The sequence below is a fragment of the Otolemur garnettii genome, unplaced genomic scaffold, assembly GCF_000181295.1.
Source record: "Otolemur garnettii isolate 467f Iridium unplaced genomic scaffold, OtoGar3 scaffold00012, whole genome shotgun sequence".
Classification (NCBI taxonomy): Eukaryota; Metazoa; Chordata; class Mammalia; order Primates; family Galagidae; genus Otolemur; species Otolemur garnettii.
In genome coordinates this window covers 19,996,826-20,021,114 of record NW_003852407.1, presented here as the reverse complement: position 1 = coordinate 20,021,114, position 24,289 = coordinate 19,996,826, and the positions used below count along the sequence as shown (strand labels likewise).

At 38.7% G+C, this 24,289-nt stretch overlaps 1 protein-coding gene across 1 annotated transcript in view; it reads left to right on the top strand.

Moving 5' to 3' along the window:
- The window catches only part of DSG4 (desmoglein 4), a 39,433-nt gene that overhangs the window by 7,926 nt on the left and 7,218 nt on the right, over positions 1-24,289 (top strand). Inside the window, exons 2-12 of the mRNA XM_003784765.1 lie at positions 4,110-4,145; positions 5,773-5,904; positions 7,519-7,674; positions 8,013-8,157; positions 9,182-9,348; positions 9,585-9,719; positions 10,573-10,758; positions 16,427-16,698; positions 18,011-18,150; positions 20,676-20,894; positions 23,101-23,397. Of these exons, the coding sequence (XP_003784813.1) occupies positions 4,110-4,145; positions 5,773-5,904; positions 7,519-7,674; positions 8,013-8,157; positions 9,182-9,348; positions 9,585-9,719; positions 10,573-10,758; positions 16,427-16,698; positions 18,011-18,150; positions 20,676-20,894; positions 23,101-23,397 (1,885 nt within the window). The remainder of the gene's footprint in view (positions 1-4,109; positions 4,146-5,772; positions 5,905-7,518; positions 7,675-8,012; positions 8,158-9,181; positions 9,349-9,584; positions 9,720-10,572; positions 10,759-16,426; positions 16,699-18,010; positions 18,151-20,675; positions 20,895-23,100; positions 23,398-24,289) is intronic.

Below are 24,289 nucleotides of genomic sequence, written 5' to 3'. Positions count from 1 at the left end.
TATGCATTCTACTGAAGAGTAAAAACTACCCACCACATCTCTGAAATATGAGCAGAGCCCCAGCTAAGATTCACTCATTACTTTCAAGTTAAAGTTAGGTTATCAGGCTGTTTAGAGCTCTGAGGTTTGGCAGTTGGGCTTATCCTCACCAAACTGGATGGAATAAATGACATGACGACTCTACTGTGTTTGTCTGTCAGGCCTAAGATGATGTCAGGGAAGGAGGAAGAAAGGAAGGAGTGGAAGAGAATATTGAAGAGGGAAAAGAAAGAGACAAGTAGAGAGAGGGAGGGAGAAAAGACAGATAAATGTCTATCTAAAGGTGAGAAGGGGATTCTTACTAAAAACGAGTGCATGAGTCCTGACTTGAGGACTATACAAGGTATCTATGTAACAAAAACATTTGCACCCCTCTAATATTTTGAAATTACATAAGTAAACAAATAATTAAAATGGAGTCACATGGTGAGCTCACCAGGCTTCTGGAACCCATCAAAGCAGGGTTAACCTCCCACTGAAGCAGGTGCCTGAGAATCCCCTACTGGAGTTTATCCTAAGGCCCCCGTGATCCGAACAGGAAACAGCTATTAAAGTGATAGACAAAGCAACTATGAAAATTATGCCTCTCTCTGTTAATTGACATGGAACTTTACCACAATCATTGTTGAGTACAAAAAGAAAATTACAAAATTACATGTTCAGTTTCTTTTGAGTGAAAAAATTATAATCTGTATATGTGTTTCTGAAAAAATAATTTGCCCATCTCCAGATTGTGAGATTCTTCATGGTTTTTTTACTTTTATATAGATTCCAGATACATCTGCTTTTTTAGCAACAACAACAACAAAAAAATCTAACCCCCCAAAGGCAACATTTAATATAAAATGGCATATCATAAGCAATGGAAGAAGACCATCTTCTATTGAATAGTGATCTACTTTTCCAGGAGGTCTAAATATTTTACTGATGTCTAATAAAATTACATGTGAGAAAGTTGAGTTAAAAAGAGAGTCTGCCCTAATGCCAAATTTCTAGTCTCCCTTGACCCGCTTCTGGACTCATCTGTCACTCGCCACCTCCACCCTCCCCGCACCTCCTCCCACCCGAGGAAGCTGCTCTGCCTCCAGTTACCTGGCCCAGTCTCTCACCAGCATCTCGGTTCATTGGCGTGCCCTGGTTTTACTCTCCTCCCTTTCTAGTATCTTACAGCCTCTCTAAGTATCCACTCTGCTTAGTCCGTCTCCAACCCTGGGTCAGCCTCACGTGTCTCCTCCCACTCCCAGGCTGCCAAGTTCTAACACAGAAGGCATGAACCAGATGGGCTGCAGGTCCTAGGCTTACTTCCTCAGCTCACCCAATCCACAAACTCTTCTCAGCAGTGGAATATTAGTTCGTTTTCTCTGTTTCTAGTTTTCCCAGCTCATGTGTTTCCTAAGGCACGATGCTGGCTGGGTCTGCCTTTCCTTTGTGATTCACACAGCGGCTTCCTGTCACCTTCCCTGCCAGGGACCCTTAGAGACCTTTGACATCTCTTCTAGCTCCTCCCCATTCCTGCTCACCCCAGCTACCAAAGCCAGGTAATAGGCAAGTGTATAATTTTCCTCCACTTAAACCTCGAAATGCTATTTCCTCTTCATTGTATTCTTCCGAAGAAATATCCTTTCCCAATACCAGGTCTAACTCTTTCCCCTGCATTTCTGATCCAGCCGTTCCTATTCTCTCTTAACACACCTGTTAACGACTTCTTGGTTTCTTCCTCCTTCTCGCTCTCCTTTCTCTTTTCTTCTCTCTCTACCACTCCTTCTCCACAAACCTCTTCTCCTTCTCCACAAACCTCTTTTCCTCCTTAACCCCTCTAACCGCATTGTACCTCTCACATTTCCTTTATCTTCTAACTTGTTGAAAATGTATTCTAAAATTGCTATTTCCCACATCCCAGTAACTCACTCCTTAGGATTTGACTCATGACACCTGCGAAACTCAGTGCTGACTGCCTACTTTAAGATCCCACAGTTCCCCAGTTCCCGTCCTCATTGATCTTGCTCCAACAGAAAACCCATCAAAAATTCCCTCTTTGTCCAACTTTTTGTCAGTGCACCCCGCTCATTCTGTCTCCTTTCTAGATACTTCTTCACACCTCCTTATCGATTCCCTTCTCCTTTCTAAACTCCGCTTCCTTACCAACCTCCCCACCACCCGTCTTCTCTCACTGACAAAACTTCTCCTGCACCACAATCCTGGTCTCTCAACCTTTATTCTCTGTCTGTCTGAGCCCTCTTCTCCCTACACATCGTCCTTCTGTCCCCTACACAAATGTCAGTGTTTCTCACAGGATTCTGTTCTCTGCTTACTTTAGTTGTTGTTGTCATTTGAGACAGAGTCTCACTATGTCACCCTCAGTTGAGTGCTATCATGTTGCTCACAGCAACTTCAAACTCTTGGGCTTAATGACTCTCTTGCCTTCGCCTACCAAACAGCTTGAACTACAGGCACCCACCACAATGCCCAGCTATTCTTTTGTTGCTGTCGTTGTTGTTGCCGTCATCATTGTTGTTTTAGCTGGCCCGGGCTGGGTTTGAACCCACCAACTTCGGTGTGTGTGGCTGGCACCGTAACTACTGTGCTGGGGGCTTCATTTGTTGTCTTAAACCGTCCCACTTAGTATGCTCATTTCTTTCAACTTCAAAGAACACTAATGTTTGGGAAAAACTCTACTTTTTCAGATTTTATATCTACCTGAACTATTTGACAAACATTGAAAAGAGATAAAACAAACTGAAGTCACCATCTCCCTGCAGTGGTTCTCCCCTGCTGAATGTTCCATGTCTATTAATAGCACTTCCCTTCGGGCGGGAGCCCAGCTTGTCTCGGGAACTGTCTGACTCTTCCTCCCCTCTCATCCCACAGACTGTAAGCCCGGCCTTATCAGTTCTTTGGGGATATCTCCACTTTCTTTTTTTCTAGATTCACGTCAGCAGCTGGGTTCATGATCAATTTGCCTTACTTAAGCAATTGCTAATTCTTAAGTGTCTCGACTTCAAGTATTTTCTTTTATATCTCTCCCTCCATACAACAATCTGTTTTAACGACAATGTTTTTGCTGCTCCCAGTCTCTTCCTGATGAAGTCTACACATTTTAGTGCCGTCTATAAAGCACTTCATGATCTGCCTCCAAACTGACGTTCCAAACCCTGTCTCCCATGGCTCCCCACTATTTCCTCCTCTACTTTCCCGCTAATATACTATTTGCCATTTCTGTAATACCCCTGAAACTGAGAGCCCTTGCACTTATGTCCCTGTTTTACTCTGGCTGAAATGTTCTTCCTCATCAATTCTTCTTGTCAAAACAGCCTCACCCTGCAGAGCCCTTTCAAATCCCCACTCCCCTGGGAAGGCTTCCTAAAATCCACTTCCATTGGCTCAGCTTCTGTGGTTCAAGCGGCTAAGGCGCCAGCCACATACACCTAAGGTGGCGGGTTCGAATCCAGCCCAGGCCCACCAAATGACAATGATGGCTGCAACCAAAAAATAGCCAGGCATTGTGGCGGGCGCCTGTGGTCCCAGCTACTTGGGAGGCTGAGGCAGGAGACTCGCTTGAGCCCAGGAGTTGGAGGTTGCTGTGAGCTGTGATGCCACAGCACTCTACCCAGGAGGATAGCTTGAGGCTCTGTCTTAAAAAAAATCCACTTGCATAACTTGTGTCTTTTGTTCTGCCTTCTGCTGAGCACACTGGGCCTCTGCTGTGGCAAGTAGCCTCTCTTGCCCTTGAGTCCTGTGTTCATCTTCTCTGAAAGTTAACAGACTTTACAGGGCAAAAAAAAAGGCTCTTATTATTCCTTTTTCTTAGCCATGTTTATTCCATATTATTAACAAAATGCGTATTTAAGGAATGAATTAGTAAAAAAATATTCTCAATCCTTTTATGAATTGTTTCCTTTAAAATATGTACATGCATCTGGGCACCTATAGCTCAATGGTTAGAGAGCCAGACCCCGTGTACTGGGGCTGGCAGGTTTGAAGTGGGCCCACTAATCAAAAAAAAAAGAAAGAAAGAAATTAAATATGCAAATGTATACTAATGTATACTAATATTGTACCTTCTATCACAGGTGGTGCTGGAAGTAAACAGCGAATTTATTGTTGAGGTAATGTATAATACGACTGTTTTCCTAACTCATTTATCAAGCTATGGTTGTAGCTCATTTATGTTTTTTTAACTTATTGCAAAGCACAAGAAACAAAGTGAACTGTGGAAGGAAGAGAGGAATTTTAGATACTCATCAGCAAGAAAGACAATTGATGGTTTATCAATGAGAGAAAGATACAAAAAGTTTAAAATATGTAATCACAAGTCAATAGGAACAGAATCTGGGGCCATTTAGAGTGGGACTTGGGAAATAATACTACTGCCTCTTTCCCTATTTCTAGCAGGGCTTTATTTTAGTACAGTAGTTAAACTTGTATTACGATCATCTCAAGTCATTAGGAAAAAAATTATTTTTCTCATCTCTGTTTGGCAAAACAGGGAATATAGGCCAAGCTCAATGGCTCACACCTGTAATCCTAGTACCTTGGAAACCTAAGACAGGAGGATCGCTTGAGGCCAGGAATTTGAAACCAGCATGAGTAAGAGCAAGACCTCATCTCTGCAAAAGACAGAAAAATTAGCTGAGTATGGTGACATATGCCTGTAGTGAGTGCCAGCCCTCAGGAGGCTGAGGCAGGAGGATCTCTTAAGTCCAGGAGTCTGAGGTTGTTGTGAGCTATGATGATGCCACTGCACTCTAGTCAGAACAACAGACTATAACCCTATCTCAATTTTTTTTAAAGAGGGGGATGTATGGTACATTTCAGAAAGTTGTATCCAAATAAGATTAAAAATATGCAAATGCACTTGTTCTTGAAAGGATATATTGCAGTTGCTGGAACATCTGCCTCCCTGAAATGGTAATTAAATGAAGTTTAGCTTAAATAAACATATAATCATCTATGTTTCAATAGGCACATTAGGATTTACAAAAATAAGTGTACATATGTAAAAGTTTATGCATGTATATGAATATGTTTGTACATGTAGTAACATTTCTGAACTCTTTGATAATATGAGATTCTTAAGTTTGCATCAAGAGTAGCAACATAGACTGCAAAAGGAAAAACATACAACAGACAGAGACACACAAGTACATCGAGGAGCCACATAGATGTCCATGGGATTATTTTAAGAACCACCAATTTAGTTAACATTATTTTTCTAATCCTGCAATAATATATTGGGATGGTTAACCATAGCAGTGTCCTTATCAATAGAAAAAAAAAAAATCCCTTCCCTCTTTTGGGTGAGCCCCAGTCATCAGCATAACTTTCATTTTGGAATGGGATGTATTCACATGGAACAGAGTATGCCTTTACACTCTTGAGACTCCAAAGTCTGGTCAGTGAAGGGGAAGGTAGGCACAGCCCCTATCAGGTGATGACAGATTAAAAAAAGAAAAACTACACCATTTGTATGGTATAGCACGTTATGAGATCCACATGTAGCTTATTAAACTTGTTTCACTAGAATCAAATAGTGGGGAGTGAGATGATTATAAAAGAAATAGCATCCAGGGTGATCATGCTCTATCCTAAGTCATGAGGTAGTGAAAACTTTCGTTGTCCTTCAAATTCAATATCATCCTTTCTCCTGTATGTACTCTACAATGTTGAATAAGTGTCCTCACTTAGTAAAATTGTTCTAACACTGTGAGAAACATGAGCTGTTTTTTGCTTAAGGTGAAAGAATTAGACATTGAAAATGGCATGACCAAGTGGCAGACCGTTAGAAGACAAAGGCGGGAATGGATCAAGTTTGCTGCGGCCTGTCGGGAAGGCGAGGACAACTCCAAGAGGAACCCAATTGCCAGAGTAAGTGACGGAACAAGCGGGTAACAAATGCTTGCGCAGGGGCGGATAGTTCTCAGACATTTCCAGGATGCTGTCATTTGCCCAGGTTGTTGAGATGCTAACACAGAGCAGGTGGCGAGTGGCAGTGATCCTAGAAGAAAGTTGGGTCTCCAGCACAATTAGGCATCATCTGCCCATACTGACTGTATATGCTACAAGAAATTTATGCTCATGGCGATAGTCTGAAGACTAACCCTCCAGAAAGTCAAGTGATTACTGCACTTGACAAATTCATTCCAAGAAAGGAAGTTCCCATGGCTGTCTACATCTAGCAACCAGGAGCATCTTAAACGGCCCTCACAAATAAAGGCTACCAATAAGGGAGGAGAGTTAAAGAAAGGATGTGTAATAAATTGATCCACAAAGGATGGATCCACATTCACAGCTTCCTTAGCTTTTTCTGGGCATCTTGGCCTTGGACCACTATTGAAATCAATAAAAAATAATGATATCTCAGAATTCCCTCCTTCCTTCTTTACAGCCTCATATTAATAACACAGTAAGAATCATCAATGATGTTAAGGGATGCAACCTCAGCTGAAGAAGAGATTTACTCTGTTGGAAGTTTTCAAATTGGAGGGAAGTTTTTAAAATTATTATTTCCATTCAACACATAGTGATAGCTTTATGTTATCCCATTTACATTGCATAATCTTTCTTTTTCTTTGTATTTTGGAAGTTCCTTGGGTTTTCTTCTGCATAAAAAAGATCTCTGGATTAGAGATGAGCTAACCAAAATTGTACATGGTATTTCCAGCTGTCTTAATTTGACTGTGAAGATCTGGATACTAAATCTTTGGGTTGGTTTTTTGTTTTGTTTTTTTTTTTCTGGCTGGGGCTGGGTTTAAACCCACCACTACCACGTGCAGCATATGGGGCTGGCGCCCTACCCTTTTGAGCCACGGGGCCACCCCTAAATATTTTACTGAATGTTCTCATCTTTAGTATAAAAGATTTCAAAATTTAAACTATTTTAGTTGAAATGTATTAGCAATAGATATAAAACTACTAAAACAATCTCTACATGGTGGAATATTTTCTATCAAGTCTCCTTAGCAGAAAAGTGATGCAGTAGGCTTAAATTTATAAAATTATAACTTTTAGCAATATCTCTAAACATTGTATTTCTCTTTCTCTGATTTTCTCTATTTACCACTTTGACTAAATCTCAGAGTCTAGGTAAAATACTTATTAATGTGACACAATTTAAAAAATATATAGAGTAAAGATTGTGATTTCCTCTGTCAAACGTTCTGTATGCAAAAATACCAGATAATTGAACAATGTATTGTTAATAACAACAAATCTAGCATCAGAGTATTTATGTGCTATATATGTGTTACCTCGTACAATCTCCTTCAACAAAGCTATGAGATAGATGGAATTATCCCCACTATAAGCTGGTCTAGGCAAAGTTAAGTGAATTTTCCAATTACGCACAGAACTAACACAGGTTTCAATTCAAGGCCATCTGGCTACAAACCTCTTTTTTAATAATTTCCTTATTATTCCACTACACTCTGAAGTTTATTAGCTGCTCTAAATTAAATCTCATTCTAGCCATTTTTTTCTTAGATTCGATCAGACTGTGAATCAAACCACAAGGTTACATACCGGATCTCTGGGGTAGGGATTGATCGGCCACCCTACGGAGTATTCACCATTAATCCTCGCACTGGGGAAATTAACATCACTTCTGTGGTAGACAGAGAGATAACTCCACTTTTCTTGGTAAGTCACAGCAGCCTATTCATAGTAGGCTTTTTCCCCCTTTTTAAAAAATATTTTCTCAGGACTATGGCTTATTTTTGATAAAACATAGTAGATGGAAACCAAATAAAGGGCTTGAAGGGATGGAAAAAGTGTGGAAATAAGTTTGTAATAAAGGATTTTCTGGCATGTTGCATATGCATGTAATCAAGTGTCTCAATAGTATTTAAAGTATTGACTATTGCATGATTTGAATTCACTGGAAAAAATGTGTTTCTTTGCATATTTACTGATGCATTGTCAAGCCTGCTGCTTAAGTTTCTTTGGTGGAGAAAGAGTTTTTCCCCAACTTTTCACAGATCTATTGTCGGGCCCTGAATGCAAGGGGTGAAGATTTAGAAGGGCCTCTTGAGCTTAGAGTCAAGGTGATGGACATAAATGATAACGCCCCAGTCTTTTCACAAAATGTGTACATAGCCAGCATTGAGGAAAACAGTGAAGCAAGTAAGTAGAATGCTCCTTCTGTGCAGCACTCCATATCTGTTTTTCTTGGTGAAAAGCTTTGGAGGCTCAAAACACAGGGAATTTAAAGAATAGGAAAAAGTCCCACTTGACCAGGCACGATGGTTCACACCTGTAATCCTTGTATTCTGGGAGGCTGAGGTGGATAGACTGCTCAAACTGAGGAGTTCGAGACCCTCCTGAGCAAGAGCAAGACTCCATCTGTACTAAAAGTAGAAAAACTAGCCAGGCATTATGGTAGGCTCCTATAGTCCCAGCTACTTGGGAGGCTGAGGCAAGAGGATTGCTCAAGCCCAAGAGTTTGAGGTTGCTGTGAGCTGTGATGCCATGGCACTCTACCAAGGGCAACAGAGTGAGACTCTGTCTCACAAAAAAAGGAAAAAATCACATTTGTACTTTGAATAAACCCTACAAATTATAACTTATAACTAGAGCTAGGAAGAAATCATGTCTAAAATGCTAAATATCTTCTTGTATGTTATTGAGCCAGTGTTTAGCCCCTTCCTCAAAGATTGTTACTGGTCAGATGATTAACTTAATCCAAGTTGGTAAACTGATAAAGAAACCATGTATATTAAAAAAGACACTGTGCTGGTCTTTTCCTCAAAAATGTTGACTGAATCATACCAGGTAGAGAGTGATGGTGGATGCATGTGCAATTGTGCCATCACATCAACCACTGAGAGCAGCTATCTTCACAGCCTACACAAGAAGTTGTGTTATATTCTTTTTTCTTTTTTCATTTATTTCTATCCTACTAAATTCCATTTCCAACTCTACTAATTTAGCCTTTAATCATTTAAGGAATGCAAGTACTTTATAAAGAGTAAAGGGTTTTATAGACGCAAACCACTGTAATTTTGTAATCCCTGGTATAGCTGTCAGTTATAGTATCATATTCTCACAAGAAATTCAAGCCAACCACTCTTTCTTCTTATACCTAATGATGGGCTGAATTACTTCTAACAAAGTCCCAACCATTCTCCACCTCCATCTTCATTTCTAGATTCCCTGGTAGTAAAGGTAAGTGCCACAGATGCAGATGAAGAAAATCATCTGAATTCTAAAGTCGCCTACAAGATCATCTCTCAGGAGCCTGCGGGTGCCCCAATGTTCATTCTGAACAGATACACTGGAGAAGTCCGCACCATGTCCAGTTTCCTTGATAGAGAGGTAAAGCCTTCTGGGAATGAGTGATAGGAAATAAAGAATTCCATTTTGAAAAGACAAAGGCAAAATGATCCATATCCTTATGCCAAGATAAAGGAGAAAAGAAAATTCACTTTTTAATAAAAATGAAAAGCTCAACAATATAATTTCATCTGATGTGTATATAAGAGAAATGAGAAACAGTGGCATTTGAATGTGTAAGATCCTAAGTCCTACATTTTTTTTCTGTCTTAATTAAGCAACACAGTATGTACAATTTAATTGTGAGGGGCTCGGACCGGGACGGTGCTGCAGATGGACTGTCTTCCGAGTGTGACTGTAGAATCAAGGTTGTAGATGTCAACGATAATATCCCCACCTTAGAGAAAACTTCAGTAAGTAGTTATTCTTACAATCCTTTTTCCGTAAGTGTTAATAATTGATTTGCTTTCTTGCTAACTCGTGAGCCTGGTTCTATTACATGTATGAATGTACCGAGCTTTGTTGTATCAACCTTGAGATTTCTTATGCATAACAATAATATACCTTCATGTTAGCGTGTCTTTGGCTCATCACTCCAAGCAAGCCTTCTCTGTGAAAGCAACGAACTATCTACTCCATATATTGTACTCACAGAAATGTGGAACATGGGTGATATAACTCTGGGAATAACAAAAGAACAGTGATGTATTTCTAGATGCCCTATGATTTGCTGAATTAATTCTACTAGAGCCCCTTACATTCTCAACTTGCATTTTCATCTTTAGACATAAAGAAGCATAAAATCCAAACCAGCAGAACCAAATACGGTTCTCTGCCTGCTTGAGTTAAAAATATGTGTTCGGGGGCCATAGCTGTGCTTATTTCTTTCACACGGTGTTTATGGGGACTTCATGCTCTGTTCTACAACAGCAGGAGGAGCAGTTGCAACACAGACTCTCTGGGCAGAAAAGCCCAATATATTTACTATCTGGCCCTTTACAGAAAAAAAATCTGATCCCCTACCTAAAAGAAAAGAGTAAAGTAAAGAGAATTAAAAATAAGCCAAAAGAAGTTCCAATTTCACCTTGATTTCATATACAGCCCATGAAAATCTGTTTTATGATCATACAATCATTTTATTGATTGTATGTTGTATGATCATATAATCATTGACTTGGTTAATGCTGTTAGAATTTTAAATGCCAATTAAGTATGTTTGTTCCTTTGAAAATTCACTGATCGTAAGACCCATCTTTGTCATTTCAGTACTCAGCAAGTATTGAAGAGAACTGTTTAAGTTCAGAACTGATACGACTACAAGCAATTGATCTTGATGAAGAAGGCACTGCTAACTGGTTGGCAAAATATTTAATTCTCTCTGGAAATGAGGGGAATTGGTTCGAAATTCAAACAGACCCCAAAACCAATGAAGGCATCTTGAGCGTTGTCAAGGTACAGTATAGAATCTGTAATGTTTTCTTTCAAAGAAGTTTTAAATGACTCTAAGAAGTAGAATCTGCCTTCAAAAAAGTATTCCATCGCCTTGAATATTGCTTATGTCAATGAGTGTCCTATGTGAACTGCTGTGTCAGTCTTCACCTTTCAGCCCAACAGCCGGGTATTTGTTACCAAGTAAAACAAAAAGGTTGCTCTGTTCTCTCAATGCCTGATGTCTAGTTGAGAAGATAAGGTCACTCCCAAATTAGATGATGAAGGAGAGGTAACAAAGTAACAAACAGTGGTACAGATGTCACGATACAAACATGATTAATTGTCGAGTGGCTGAAATATTAAATAATTAGTGACCCAAGAGAACGTGAGATTCTTCTGAGCTAGATTTTTTGGTAAAGGTTTTATACAAGGAAATAAGGTTTAAGCAAGACCTTATAACAGATTCCTTGTGTGGGTAATGAAATGAGAAGACACACAGAGGTAAGAAAACTTGGAGCGTGTGTAGGGCGTGGTGAGCAGCTCTGTGGGGCTGTAGCATTTACGAGGAGAAGCAAAAAGCAACCAGAACCAGGTGGTGCCTGTGGCTCAAGGAGTAGGGTGTTGGCCCCATATACCAGAGGTGGTGGGTTCAAACTCAGGCCTTGCCAAAAACTGGAAAAAAAAAGCTAGAACAGAGAGTTCATATGGAATCAGTCTGCTAAGAACCTTGCGTACTAAATTATGGGGATTGGACTTTTTTTTTTATAGATTAATTTTTCTTGCTTTTACTTCATGAACAGTAATAAAATCTAAAAATTTACACTTAGAAACAAATAAAACCACAACCAATAAGATTCAAATTAATATTAATTTAATGAGGAAAATTATTTTTTTCTCAAAGGAAATTACTTCTAACAACATAAACACTTATAGCTAAGACAATATATACTTAGACACACATATATATTTAGTTTTGTACACATGTGATCATGATTATTCAAGTTATTATAAAATTTTTTTCAGCTAATACATTAGGAAGCTGTTTAGCCTTCACCTGAGGCAAATGTATCATTTATTCATTAAGTCTTTCTCTTTCCTTTTCTCAAATGTTTGGAGCAATTTTTAAAGTATTACTACTTTACCACCAAAACACAACCATACACACTAAAATGTTATGGCATATTAACTTATGTGCCGGTCACCAAAATTATGAAAAAAATCTATATATGATTTTTAGATTTATCAATTAAATGAAAACATAAAATTTCAAAATTGTTCATCGGAACACAAGGACTCAAAAAATATATGATGGCCCTCTGATTTAAGAAACATTACCTTGGATTCAAGGTCAGCAAGCTATGACCCACAGGTCAAATCTGACCTATGCCTTGTTTTACGAATAAAGTTTTATTGGAACACAGTCACATTCATTTATGTATTTTCTATGGCTATTTCCACACGCCAGTGCCTGAGCTGAATACTTGAGACAAATACTCTTTATGATCTCCATCTGGTCCTTAACCAAAAACCAAACAAACAAGAAAAGGTTTTCAGCCTCTAGGAAAGCTTTCTGATATTTTTTTAAAATAACAATAATATTATGAGCTCAATTCTGGAAAGATTAAAGTTATAATAATAATTAATATATTAATTAAGTCCTGAGGTACTAAAAATCTGATCTAAGACAATAGCAGTAAAAATAGAAGTGAAGGAACAAGTATAATAGTCATTGCCAAATATCCATGGAGAGGAGCAGAGGAACAAGAGCTCACTGACCACTGTAACAAACTCTGAATATTTAGTCAGGCTTTCTTCAGAATCATTCACCTTCATATTGTGGTTGAATATTATGATCTAGACATGACATGCAATTCTGACCTGTCTTCTTATCCATCTTAATCACTGGTGCACCTTAATATCTTACAATGTATACCTTGTTTTGTCTTTGGTGTCTCCCATCTACTAAAATAATAATAAGAACTTTGCACTTAAATAATTTGGCCTAAATATCTTTCTGCCCCTGACACCTGGGGTAGTGTCCAGAAGAGAGATTCCTATTACTTTGAGGATAGTTTTGATGAAAACATTAACCTACAACTAATGGTGTAGATTTCACCCAAATAAGAATCGCTGAACTTGATTGCATAATCATAATTTCTACATGAAAATGAAAAAGCAAACATTTTAGCAATGTAGGGAATGTACCATTTCTGACTTATAAAATGTGTCTACTGTAATAACTAAAAAAGTTTTTTCAAACCATACTCATTTAATTGCCAAAAAAAAAACTATTGAAATATCAATGTAATAAAATATTGGTCTATGTAATGTTAGATCTTGGGCTGGGTGTCTTGGCTCATAGCTGTAATCACAGCACTGGGAGGCCGAGGTGGGTAGATTGCTTGAGTTCATAGGTTTGAGACCACCCTGAGCAAGAGTGAGACCCCGTCTCTAAAAATAGCTGGGCATTGTGGTGGGTACCTGTAGTCCCAGCTACTTGGGAGGCTGAGCTAAGAGAATCACTTAAGCCCAAGAGTTTGGGGTTGCTGTGAGCTATGATACCACAGCACTCCACCTAGGGTGACAAAGTGAGATTCTGTCTCAAAAAAAAAAAAAAGTTAGATTTGGTATGGACATAGTTCCTCTCTGTTTTTCTTGGATGATGACTTTCACACTCTCTTAAAGATAACGAGAAAAACATATATTTAAAAACACCAGAATAACATGGAAAGAAAAATTAAAATGAAATTAGAAACCTTAATATATGTGTTAGTACGTAGTAACTTTCCCAGGTTTGTCAATTCCAATAACCAGCGTCCGCCCCTCCTCCCAATGTATCTGGATAAGGCCACTAATGTTCCCTCGCACCCTCTATATTTTCATTCAAGCCAACGCTTAACATGGTGGAAATGGGCCCTTCCGTAATGAGCCTTTGACTAAGCCTTATACAACCCTTGTCTTAGTCTGAAGACATAAATGACTCAACAAAAATTTATTGCGAACTGCTGTGTGCTAGGGATATAAGGGTGAATGGTACATAGTCCTTGTGCTCCAGGAACTTATAGTTTAACAAGAGCAAATCTCTGAGAATGTTAAAATTTCCCTGTTGATAGCAACCTCTCTTTAATATTTATTGAGTCTATGGAAATACGAGGAATATGCATATATACGCGTGTATATGTGTATACACATTCACTTCCACATGGAGAAAAAACAAAATGCTACCCAATTGGAATGCTAAGAAATAGCAGTTCTCTATTTGAATAATAATTCTTTATTTTAAAGTAATTCTAATTAAGCAACTACTGAACACCAACTGTGGTGTTATACTGTGTTATACACACATTCTCTGGTTTAATCCTTAGAACTCTAGGGAAAAAATACGAACTCTAGTTAAAAATATTCCTTATTTTATTGGAAGTGATAGAGAATCACAGAGAAAATATAACTTATCTCAGTTCTCCCAGGTGCCAAATGACAAAGACGGGCTCCATCCAGATCTCTCTGATCCCAAAGTCCTATTTAGCTCCCTCTGTGGCTAAGTATAATCAAGGGCCAGTAAAACAGGTTTTAGGAAAGCACCCTGAGATTTTCCCTCCCAAGCTGCTCACCACTATAAACACCTTCCCTGCTGTGTGCCAGCTGGTCCCTTCCAGACACCTTTGTACCAGAAAATATGCCTTCCTGGAAAGCAGAACACAAATACATTTGGACAGATATTCGACCATTTCCTGAGCCCCGTGCTGTAGAAAAGCTATCACGCTCTCCTGTAGGATGGAGACATCTAACCTCCTCCCTCTTCCACACTTAGTTCTAAGATGAACCAGTGTCCTCCTGGAATCAGCAGTGTCATTTTAAATTAGACCAATAACCTGGATGTAAGACTCTAACAGCTTAGCTTCTATACTAAAATATACGAAATCAAAAAATATAGCCAGAGGCAAAATCCATTTCTAGGGTAGTTGTCTCCATGTTGAGCCCTTCCAGAGCCTCCTGATTCACTGCAGGCCACTCCCCCCAAGCTAACATTACCTGGATATTCTTAAATGGTTCATCTTCCTTCATGCCTTCCACTGCAAAGACGGAGTTTTTCCGGCCTCTCCCTCCACTGCAAGAGACTCCAGGGTAAACAGTTTTTATTGCTCTTTACAAACTCCTGACCTCTGGACGCAATCAGAAAATCCTTGATAAAGGGCCCCACTTGCAAAGAATGAATGAATGGCTTTGTTTCCTCTGTTTTTTGTAATCTTCCCTCATAAACATTGGACCTCAATGATTTCCTGTCCTTATATTCTGTGACGATCCTTAATTAATATAACTTTAGACACATACTAATATATTTCCTTCATTCTCTCTGTTCAGGAAAGAGAGAGTGATTCTGACAAAGAAAAGTGCTCTTGTGTGTATACATAAGAAAACTCCAAGATATTTCTCTCTCAGAATAGAGTTTCTCAGATATTTCATTTATTTGAAGAAAGTATGGACTTTGAGACAATAAAAACTAAGTTTTAGAAGAGGGATTCCTTCCGATTGAAAATGCATTTTTTAGTACATAACTCATGCTCTCTGCATGAGGTATTATGTGGAGGAGTCTATTAAGTGGGCCAGTGGACTAGGGTTCCTGGGGACATGTGTGGACAGATGTAAAAAAGCAGTTTCAACTTTGGGATTTTGATCCTGCATCTCAAGGGTTTTAGCTGAAATCCATGAGGCATGCTGAGGCATCTCCAATCCAAGTGAATTCTTGAGAATATTTCTGTCTTGCCAGCTTTTCTGAAATACTGAACTCTAAAACCTAGGAACATATTCACGATGTCACGGAATTTCCCTGGGAAGCAGCGATTTACCTGCAAGTCTTGCTAGTGGCGAGTCTTCTGATACCTTGACTACTGCTGTTGATACGCGTGTTTCTAAGAGCTTACAATAGCTTCCAGAAGACTTCTAAGCAGACTTTACCCCGTATTTCTTTCTTTATAACTGCTTCTCACTTGTGACTTCTCTTGTCACCATATCAATCATTCTGGATCAAAAGATTCTATTTATTTTTTATCCTGGAAACCCACTTCAGAGGTAATTTTTCTCTGGGCCTGGCCTTTACTTACTTGAATATGCATGGAAAGGCACAAACCCAGCACAATTAAATTATAGTTTAGGGCTGGCTATAATAATCATAAATCCTTCAGAAGTTGTTTACGACATTTAAAAAAATAATTACATGTTCAATGACATCATGTATATCGGCTCCTTTATTCTGCTGATTATACTTTTCAGAGCTTCTCAGATGGGAGTTCCATCTAGGAATCCTGGATCCTATTTATTTATTCATTTAATCGTTGTGAACTCTCTTATTTCATTCTAAATTTATTTTTCATTTTTCAATAAAACTTCATTTGGAAAGATATAGTGTGTTTTGTTTTTTCATCTTAGCACTTTTCTATAAGAAGTTCAAAGCTCCAAAATGTGATTTCAATTTAAAATCACAATCTTCTATGACCCACAAGCCTGATTATGATAAAAGATAAAGAGTTAAAAATAGTTAATGTGATAATAAAGTTTTTTGGATTCAAAACCTAAATCACACAGCTCTTGAACTTTGTTCTAGTGTGTGGCTTGCTTTCCAGGGCTTCTTATTCTACCAAAAGAGAGTCCTTTGCCGTTTCAAAGTTTTTTTTACTTTTTATCATTTCAGATGCTGGATTATGAACAAGCACCTAATATTCATCTTGGCATCGGGGTTAAAAACGAAGCTGATTTTCACCACTCGATTGCTTCTCAATTCCAAATGCACTCAACTCCTGTGAGGATTCAGGTTGTTAATGTGAAAGAAGGACCCACATTTCATCCAAGTTCTTTGACTTTTAGTGTGCCAGAAGGAATAAAAGGAGATTCCTTATTGAATTATGTGCTTGGCACGTACACAGCCATAGACTTGGATACGGGCCATCCTGCAACGAATGTCAGGTACTGCAAAGCCCTTTGTCAGGTCACTGTGGCACGGTTCATTGCTGGTTTCAATGCACGTAGCATGTGCATTTCCTTTGGCGTTTTGCTATGCTTTTCTTGTTTGTTTGTTTGTTTGTCTTATTGTAGAAGATTATTGCAGCATTTGAAATCTTTCTAGAATTTTAATAGTGCTTTGGAGGGTGTAGGGTTCCCCAGGTCTATAACAGTAATTTGTGTCCAGGGAGCAATTAGGAGATCAAAGAGCCACCTAATTTACTCCGTGGGTCTCTTTGATCTTTTGTGGCCCCTTTGTACTACCCAGGACCAGGGTTGATTAAGCCATATTATAGACAATAAGACACCATAAAAGTTGAGTCACCGCTTGTTTTCGTAAATTTGTGTTATCGATGACTCTGAGACTAATTTCAACCCTAATTTTACCCCGTAGGTAAACATCCCTAAGAGGAAAAAACAATGGAAGAAGCTAAAAACACAACTGTTTCAGAAGTTTGATAAGCATAAATAAAGAGAGTCAGGGCAGGAGAAATAGAAAAAGAAGTATTAGGGCACTAGATACATAGGTTATACATGAATTAGAGCTATGTACGATACTCTGGAAATAACTACAGCGAAATATATAGGTCTTCTCTCTATTCTTTCCTTTTCCTTCTTATATTTTTGGAGTGAGCAAAGTCTACTGACTTATAAATTACTATGATGCTAACAATTTTAAGTATTAAATCAGCTAATAAATTGACAGACTCGATAAAAATTGCAAAATCTGTCATTTCAGATGAGTGAAGGAAAAGGGGTGTCAGATAAGTGAACTGAAAACTTGAAATTGTGCCTGGTAGAGACCAGACCTTCCTGCACTTTAAATCCATTATCCGTAACAGGGCACAGACAGTCTAGCTAAACAGAAGATGCCACAGGCCCCTAAACTGCTCTGTATGTGTATGCCTGCGAATCTGCAGCTGACATCCTAAGTACACCTGCTGCTAGTGAAAATGAGTAAACAGTATGTGTTTCAAAAATCACTTTGCTAGTGATTTAATAAATAGGCCTGAGATAAATTCATGCATTTTATTAACAGCTATACTAACAGCTAGAAGAGTAAGAATGATGAAATTTTAAAACTCTGTTGTCATAAATATATTAATATATTTATTGGGCTTTTATTGATATATATGTGTACATTTTATAAACCAGGACACTTATCCTGATAAAGCACATGAACACAATATAGGCTTACCATATGGTAGCTCTTATGTGATTTTGAAAGTACTAATTTTATAAAAGCATAATGATGACCTTACTTATTTCAAAACAGGTATATCATAGGGCATGATGCAGGCAGCTGGTTAAAAGTCCATTCAAGAACTGGCAAGATACAATTTTCTAGGGAATTTGATAAGAATTCAAAGTATATTACCAATGGGATATATACAGCAGAGATCCTGGCTATAGATGGTAAGAAACTTTATTTTCAGTATTGTAAGAAGTTAGTAGTATCATATTAAATATTATACATACTATTCTAATGTGGATATTTCAGTGACTCAAAATTTATCTTTTAATGGTACATGCAAAACTTATGAAAAGTTCTGAACACCATGGAGCAAGAGCTGAACTCAGATACACTCCTAACCATAATTTACACTTAAGCCATAATTCATTTCACCTACTTCCAGAAAAGAATGGCATGGTTCACAGCATAGAAGTTAAATATGTATAAATAAAACTACATTTTCTGTTTATGACCCAATCTCTTGAGAATGGCTAATCCCACTTACAGAGTATGTTAGGAACGTTCACTTAAAGTGAGGGCTACAAGCAGTACACAAAGTTCGTTCTGAGACCACCCTGGAGGGGCAGAGGCAGGTGGTGTCCCTAAGAGGATAGCTAGTTTGGAGCCACTGGAACTAAACTGCAATGAGAGGCCTGTGTGAGTGGCACTTGATTGGACACATTGGCCATAGAAGACGCTATAAAACCATGAAAGCACAAGGTTATTCCAAATTCAAGGTCCAAATTACAAGTCATGAGCGCAGATGCACTGAATTCACTAAAATGGGGCTACTGTTCACATGGGGAAATCTATTAAGCCTCCTCGGTAAGTAGCAACAGACATTTGTTTATTTATCAATAGTTAATGATTCTATGGAGCAGGAAACCAGCTGCTACAGAACAAAACAAGAAAGGTCAGTAACCAGAAAAGAGGGGGGATAAGTATTCCAGACACACACCTAAAGTACGATAGATACTGCAGGTTTACATGAAGTTTATATCTGACCTCTACAGTGGCTAAACAAGGAAAAATAGACATGCAGCATAAGATTCAAAAACAAACCAAGAGAAGGCCAGTTATAGTCCATACACCCTGATCCTCATGTGTGGCTGTTGATTTTAACATTCAGGGAAGTTGTGCCAATAACATTGTCTTAATGATATTCAGTATTCTGGAAGGTCTGCTGTCAAATGGATTCTAACAATGTTGATCATACCCTGTGTTTTCATATTGGTCATATGTGAAAACTCTTTAAAAACCAGGTAGTGGCTCGCACCTGTAGTCTAGCACTCTGGGAGGCTGAGGTGAGAGGATCATATCACTTCAGAAGTTTGAGACCACCCTGAGCAAGAACAAGACCCTATCTCTACTAAAAATAGAAAAATTAGCCAGACATTGTGGGATGTACCTGTAGTCTCATCTATTCAGATGAGGCAAGAGGATTGATTGAGCCCATGGGTTTGAGGTTGCTATGAGCTAGCTAGGCTGACACCATGACACTCTAGCCTGGGGCAACAGAATGAGTATCTTAAGAAATAATAATAAAAGAAAAATAATGAATGAAAACTAGGAACAAAGTTTGTTGTTTATTCACCTAAGCAGGGTGTCTGCACTGGCACAGAGCTGCCTAGCTGCCCAGTTGTTTTGAGCAGTGTGATGGAGGGTGGGCAGCCAGCAGGTGAAGAGGGAGAGCTCTACAGACAGCAAACCTCACTGGGTGTCAGGCAAGAGCTCGAGCAGAGCCATGGAGGATCAGAGAATGACAAAAAAACAACCCTCTGTAGGCTGATGTGACAACTCTCTAATGACAGATGAAGTGAAGTAGATAAGAATATCCTGCACAGAATCACATAAGATATGGATCGACTCTCCACTTATTATCATTCAATTAACTCAATGACTCGCTCACCTAGGCACACAGAGAGCACCTTTAAAAGAAATGTATTAATTTCTCAGAAAATGACTTAGTAAAGTACCCTAGATAAATTTACAAATAAGAAACTCAAGACTGCAATTAAAAAAGAATTCTGTCTTCACTATCACAGAACATAGGGTAGAAAAGTAGATCAAATGCCCAAACTGTAAAACATTAGTCTTTTACTTTTTCTAATAATCTACATTAACCAGAAATCTGTTTCAAATGGATTAGGGAAAAAATCGAATAGGTTTATATTTATTTTCAGCAGTACCATTTCAGAGAGTGAATTAAAATCAATAGTGAAAACATTAAGAAAAAATACAATATTCAATTGCAGTTGTGGTCATTTCCATAAACACAGAGCTCAGTGTGGTCATTTCCATAAACACAGAGCTCAAAAGGAAGGCAGGAGGCCGGTCTGGGGGTCTAATTTACGTGGACAGGGTGAGGATAAAAGGCAGCAAATCTTCTCTAAGGGAGGACTGTAATTCTGCATCTCGGGGTGTGTAGGAATTAGCAGAATGAAATGATTTTGAAAACCATTGTAGGAAGAGTGACCACAATGCAGTCTTGAGTAAGAAACTTGCTCAGTGGATTAAAAAGAAGCAATGTGCCTGAAAGGCAGGGCACAAAGGCAAGAGGGGCTTCGGGTGGCTGAGGTGGGCAGGAGCCTTCCTGCCGGGTGAGTCATTCCCACAATCCCACATGCCTTGCATCACCATGGAATATGCAATAGAATTTTCTCTTAACATCATGTACCCCAACCCCCATGTCGTTTTACTATTGCAGATGGCTTAGGGAAAACAGCGACAGGAACCATCTGCATCGAGGTTCCTGATATCGACGATTACTGTCCAGACGTTTTTCCGCACAGAGGAACCATCTGCACTGACTTTCCATCAGCCATCATCTCTGTCAGCGAGGACTCGTATGGGTCACCCTTTTCCTTCTGCGTTGTTGATGAACCACCGGGAACAGTCGATATGTGGGATATCATACCACGGAACGGTAAGTGGAATGTAAACTGAGCTCAGTAAGTCCAGACACAAAACCACTACCACAGGATCAGTCATTTAATAACGCTTCCTATTTCTGTTTCCATAACCCTTGCCATATTAATATTAAATGGGAAAAAAATTTCATGGGCACACTTAGGGTATTTGGAAATTTTTGAACTGAAATAAAAGTCAGAATGTTTCATCAAAACTTCAATTACAAATAGCAGAATATAAATACCAGTTGAAACATCATTTTAGATAGGGGGGGCACTAAACCAATATTTGATCATTTTAAAAAAAAAAAACCTAACTGAAGAATTAGGGATATCATAATTCCCTATTCTGAATAATTTCAGGCAAGTCACATAAATGTCTCTGAAACTCAGATATCCCATCGGTACATTCACACATCTTCTACTCACTTAGGAGCATGTAAGATCAATGAAACTGTATTTAATGAGAGCTGTAAGTTTAGACTTATTTGAAAGATAAAAATTTAAATCCACATTGACCCACAGTAATGAAATGGCCAACTACAAATACACACGTAAAAGTGTGATGATACACAGCCGTTAAAATTAGAATTATGCCAAGTATTTAGATACCAAAGAGTGTAAAGTGAAAAATAGATTCCAAAGTGGTATGTGTCTGTGACATGTAGCAGCCACATGAAAGTATATGTCTGACGTTGATAGAAAAGTAGTAAATTTCCAAGGACATAACATTTTATCCCCTTGGGTTCTATTTTCTAAAAGGTTAAATGTATAATAGCAAACAAATTGCTACAAGAGGACTTCATTTGGGCTAAGAAAGCTCCAAATCTCATGTTCACTGGGGGAAGATTTTATGGGGTACAGGACACTGCCCGGTCTAAAGGGAGAGGAAATACTTCGTACCTTTCTGAGGGCACCAAACTCCTCCATTCTGTGAATAGAGAAATGATACTGGGCAATATGGCACCAATCAAGATTTGATTAAAGGAGGAAATTAGGCAACTTTTTTTAAATCCTCAAGCCTTTTAGCTTTTTTCAACAAAACCACTATAATATTTTAAACATCTAAGCACACGAAATCAGTTCCATTCAAATCAAGACAACTCCGAATTTAGTTTCCCCTGTTAAACTGAATATTCCATTTTTAAATAATAACTGCTACCCATTTTTTTCTCAGTCATATCCTAGACATTATGATTAAAAATATCAGGAAAATGTTCTACGTGGAGATATATTATAAATATTATAAATTCGTCAGTAAAAATGTGACCACATTGGAGATAAGACTTCTAGAGCCCTGTTTCAGAGTTGGTGTCATAGGACAGAATTTACCTACCAGGCTGTGACATTGCCTAATTCAATTCTTTGTGCAGAAATTAGATTTTGATGGACACAGCTGGCTTCTCACAGAGCTCACTAAAGATAATAAACTATAATAAAAATAATATTGTGTGTTATGAATTAATAAAAAATTGCATATTATGAATTAATCAACTACTATTCATTGTTTAGGTTTAAATTTCATCATCTTTATTTATTTATTTATTTATTTCATTTTTTGCAGTTTTTGGCCTGGGCCGAGTTTAAACCTGCCACCTCCAGTATATGGGGCCGGTGCCCTATTCCTTTGAGCCACAGGCCCCGCTGAATGTCATCATCTTTAAATACTCCTTGGATTGATAAATTCCAGCCAATGTTTTAGGCAATATTGTCTATAAAAATTCACAGACAATTATAGCACAAAGAACAAGAAGAATAATAGTTGTTGGAATAATTTTAAATTATAGGGCAAGAATTTTGAATAAGATACAAGTTACAGTCTTAAAGAACATATTTTGTACGCTATAATCCTAAATAGAAGACTTCCAATATTTTCTTTTCAAATCAATATTATTCATTTGCTGGGTGAATATTTAGTGGGTGTGTATTATATGCCACGTACTGTTGCTTTGAAAATAAATGACAAGATCCCTGCCTGCTCTATAGAATTAACAGTCCAGCAAGAAGCAATATTTATTGAACGATTAACCATGACAGAGTTGTCCGCAAAGTAGCCAACCAAATAGGGACACTTATTATGGTGACAATGGCTGGATACTTAAGTACAGGGTGCTCTAGGACTAAAAGAACATGAAAGAAAATCAAGTCGAAATCAGTTTTGAGGATTAGAGAGGATTACCCGAAGAATTTCAGTGTATTTCTGTTTCCTCTCTTTCTTTTCAGCTACCTCCGCAATTCTCAGAACTGAGCAGCCTTTACTTCTGGACCTTTACCAAATCCCCATTGTAGTGAAGGACAGATACAACAGAGTGTGTGACTCGCCACAGATGGTGCAGTTGTACGCCTGCGATTGTGACAACAACCACATGTGCTTGGACTCCAGTATCACAGGCATCCACGCAGGGGACATAACTGGTGATATATATGGCCCCATCACTGAAGACCAGGCTGAGGCAACCAATGTCGGGCTCGGACCAGCAGGGATCGGCATGATTGCTCTGGGCGCCCTGATGCTGCTTTGTAAGTACTGAACTAAATTATTCTTTTCGGGAGGTCTTCCAAGTAGGACTGTTACTGTGCTCCCTGGAATGGCTTCATTTGCCCACTGCTCTTTGGTATCTACGGCCCTTTCTGAGTGTCCGTGGAGATAAACGGTGGGACTGAGAAGTGTATGCGCTTAATCAATAACGGTAACTAAGAAGGTCTAAGGTTAGTGAGGGGCCTAAAGATGGAAACACATGCGAATCACTAAGTATAATATATCAAAGCATGAAATAAATCCTGTAATGGAAATGTCTCTAAGGTGCTCTAAGAGTAGAGAGGCATAAGCAATTAAGTCAAAGGGGGAGAGTTAGGAGAATCTTTGCAGAGGAAGTGGATTTTGAGGCGGGTCCTGAAAGCTGCTGATTTTGATAGAAGGGGGAATTTTGAAGGGCAGTTGAGGACAAAGGAACACAGACGGGGGAGAGGGATGGAAAGGCATAGTATACTCAGGAAGTACGGAAGTTACATGGTAGTCTGGGGACCAGCATGGAGGAATGTTCATGACACCCTGAATGTCGACAGGCATTGAAGGATCAATGAGCGCTTGTGAGCTCAGGTGCACTGCCCACTCTGATGTAGTAGGGAGCAAAAAGAGCCTGGAAGAGGGGATCAGGGTGAGTCTCTGAACTAACACCAAGTCACAGGAATGGCAAGGTCCTCAAGCAAAAATTTCAAAAGAGGGTCCCCCTCTATCTATGGTATTCTTTTTTAAAAACATACAAAGGGGAGAGATTTCATGCATTTTAGGCTGCCCTTGAAATACTTAGATTTCATAGAGATCTAAAACTGGGTTCTAAAATTGAAGAAGACTGAATTCATCAAACTATATTCTTGGCCAGGCACAGTGGCTCACACCCGTAATCTAGCA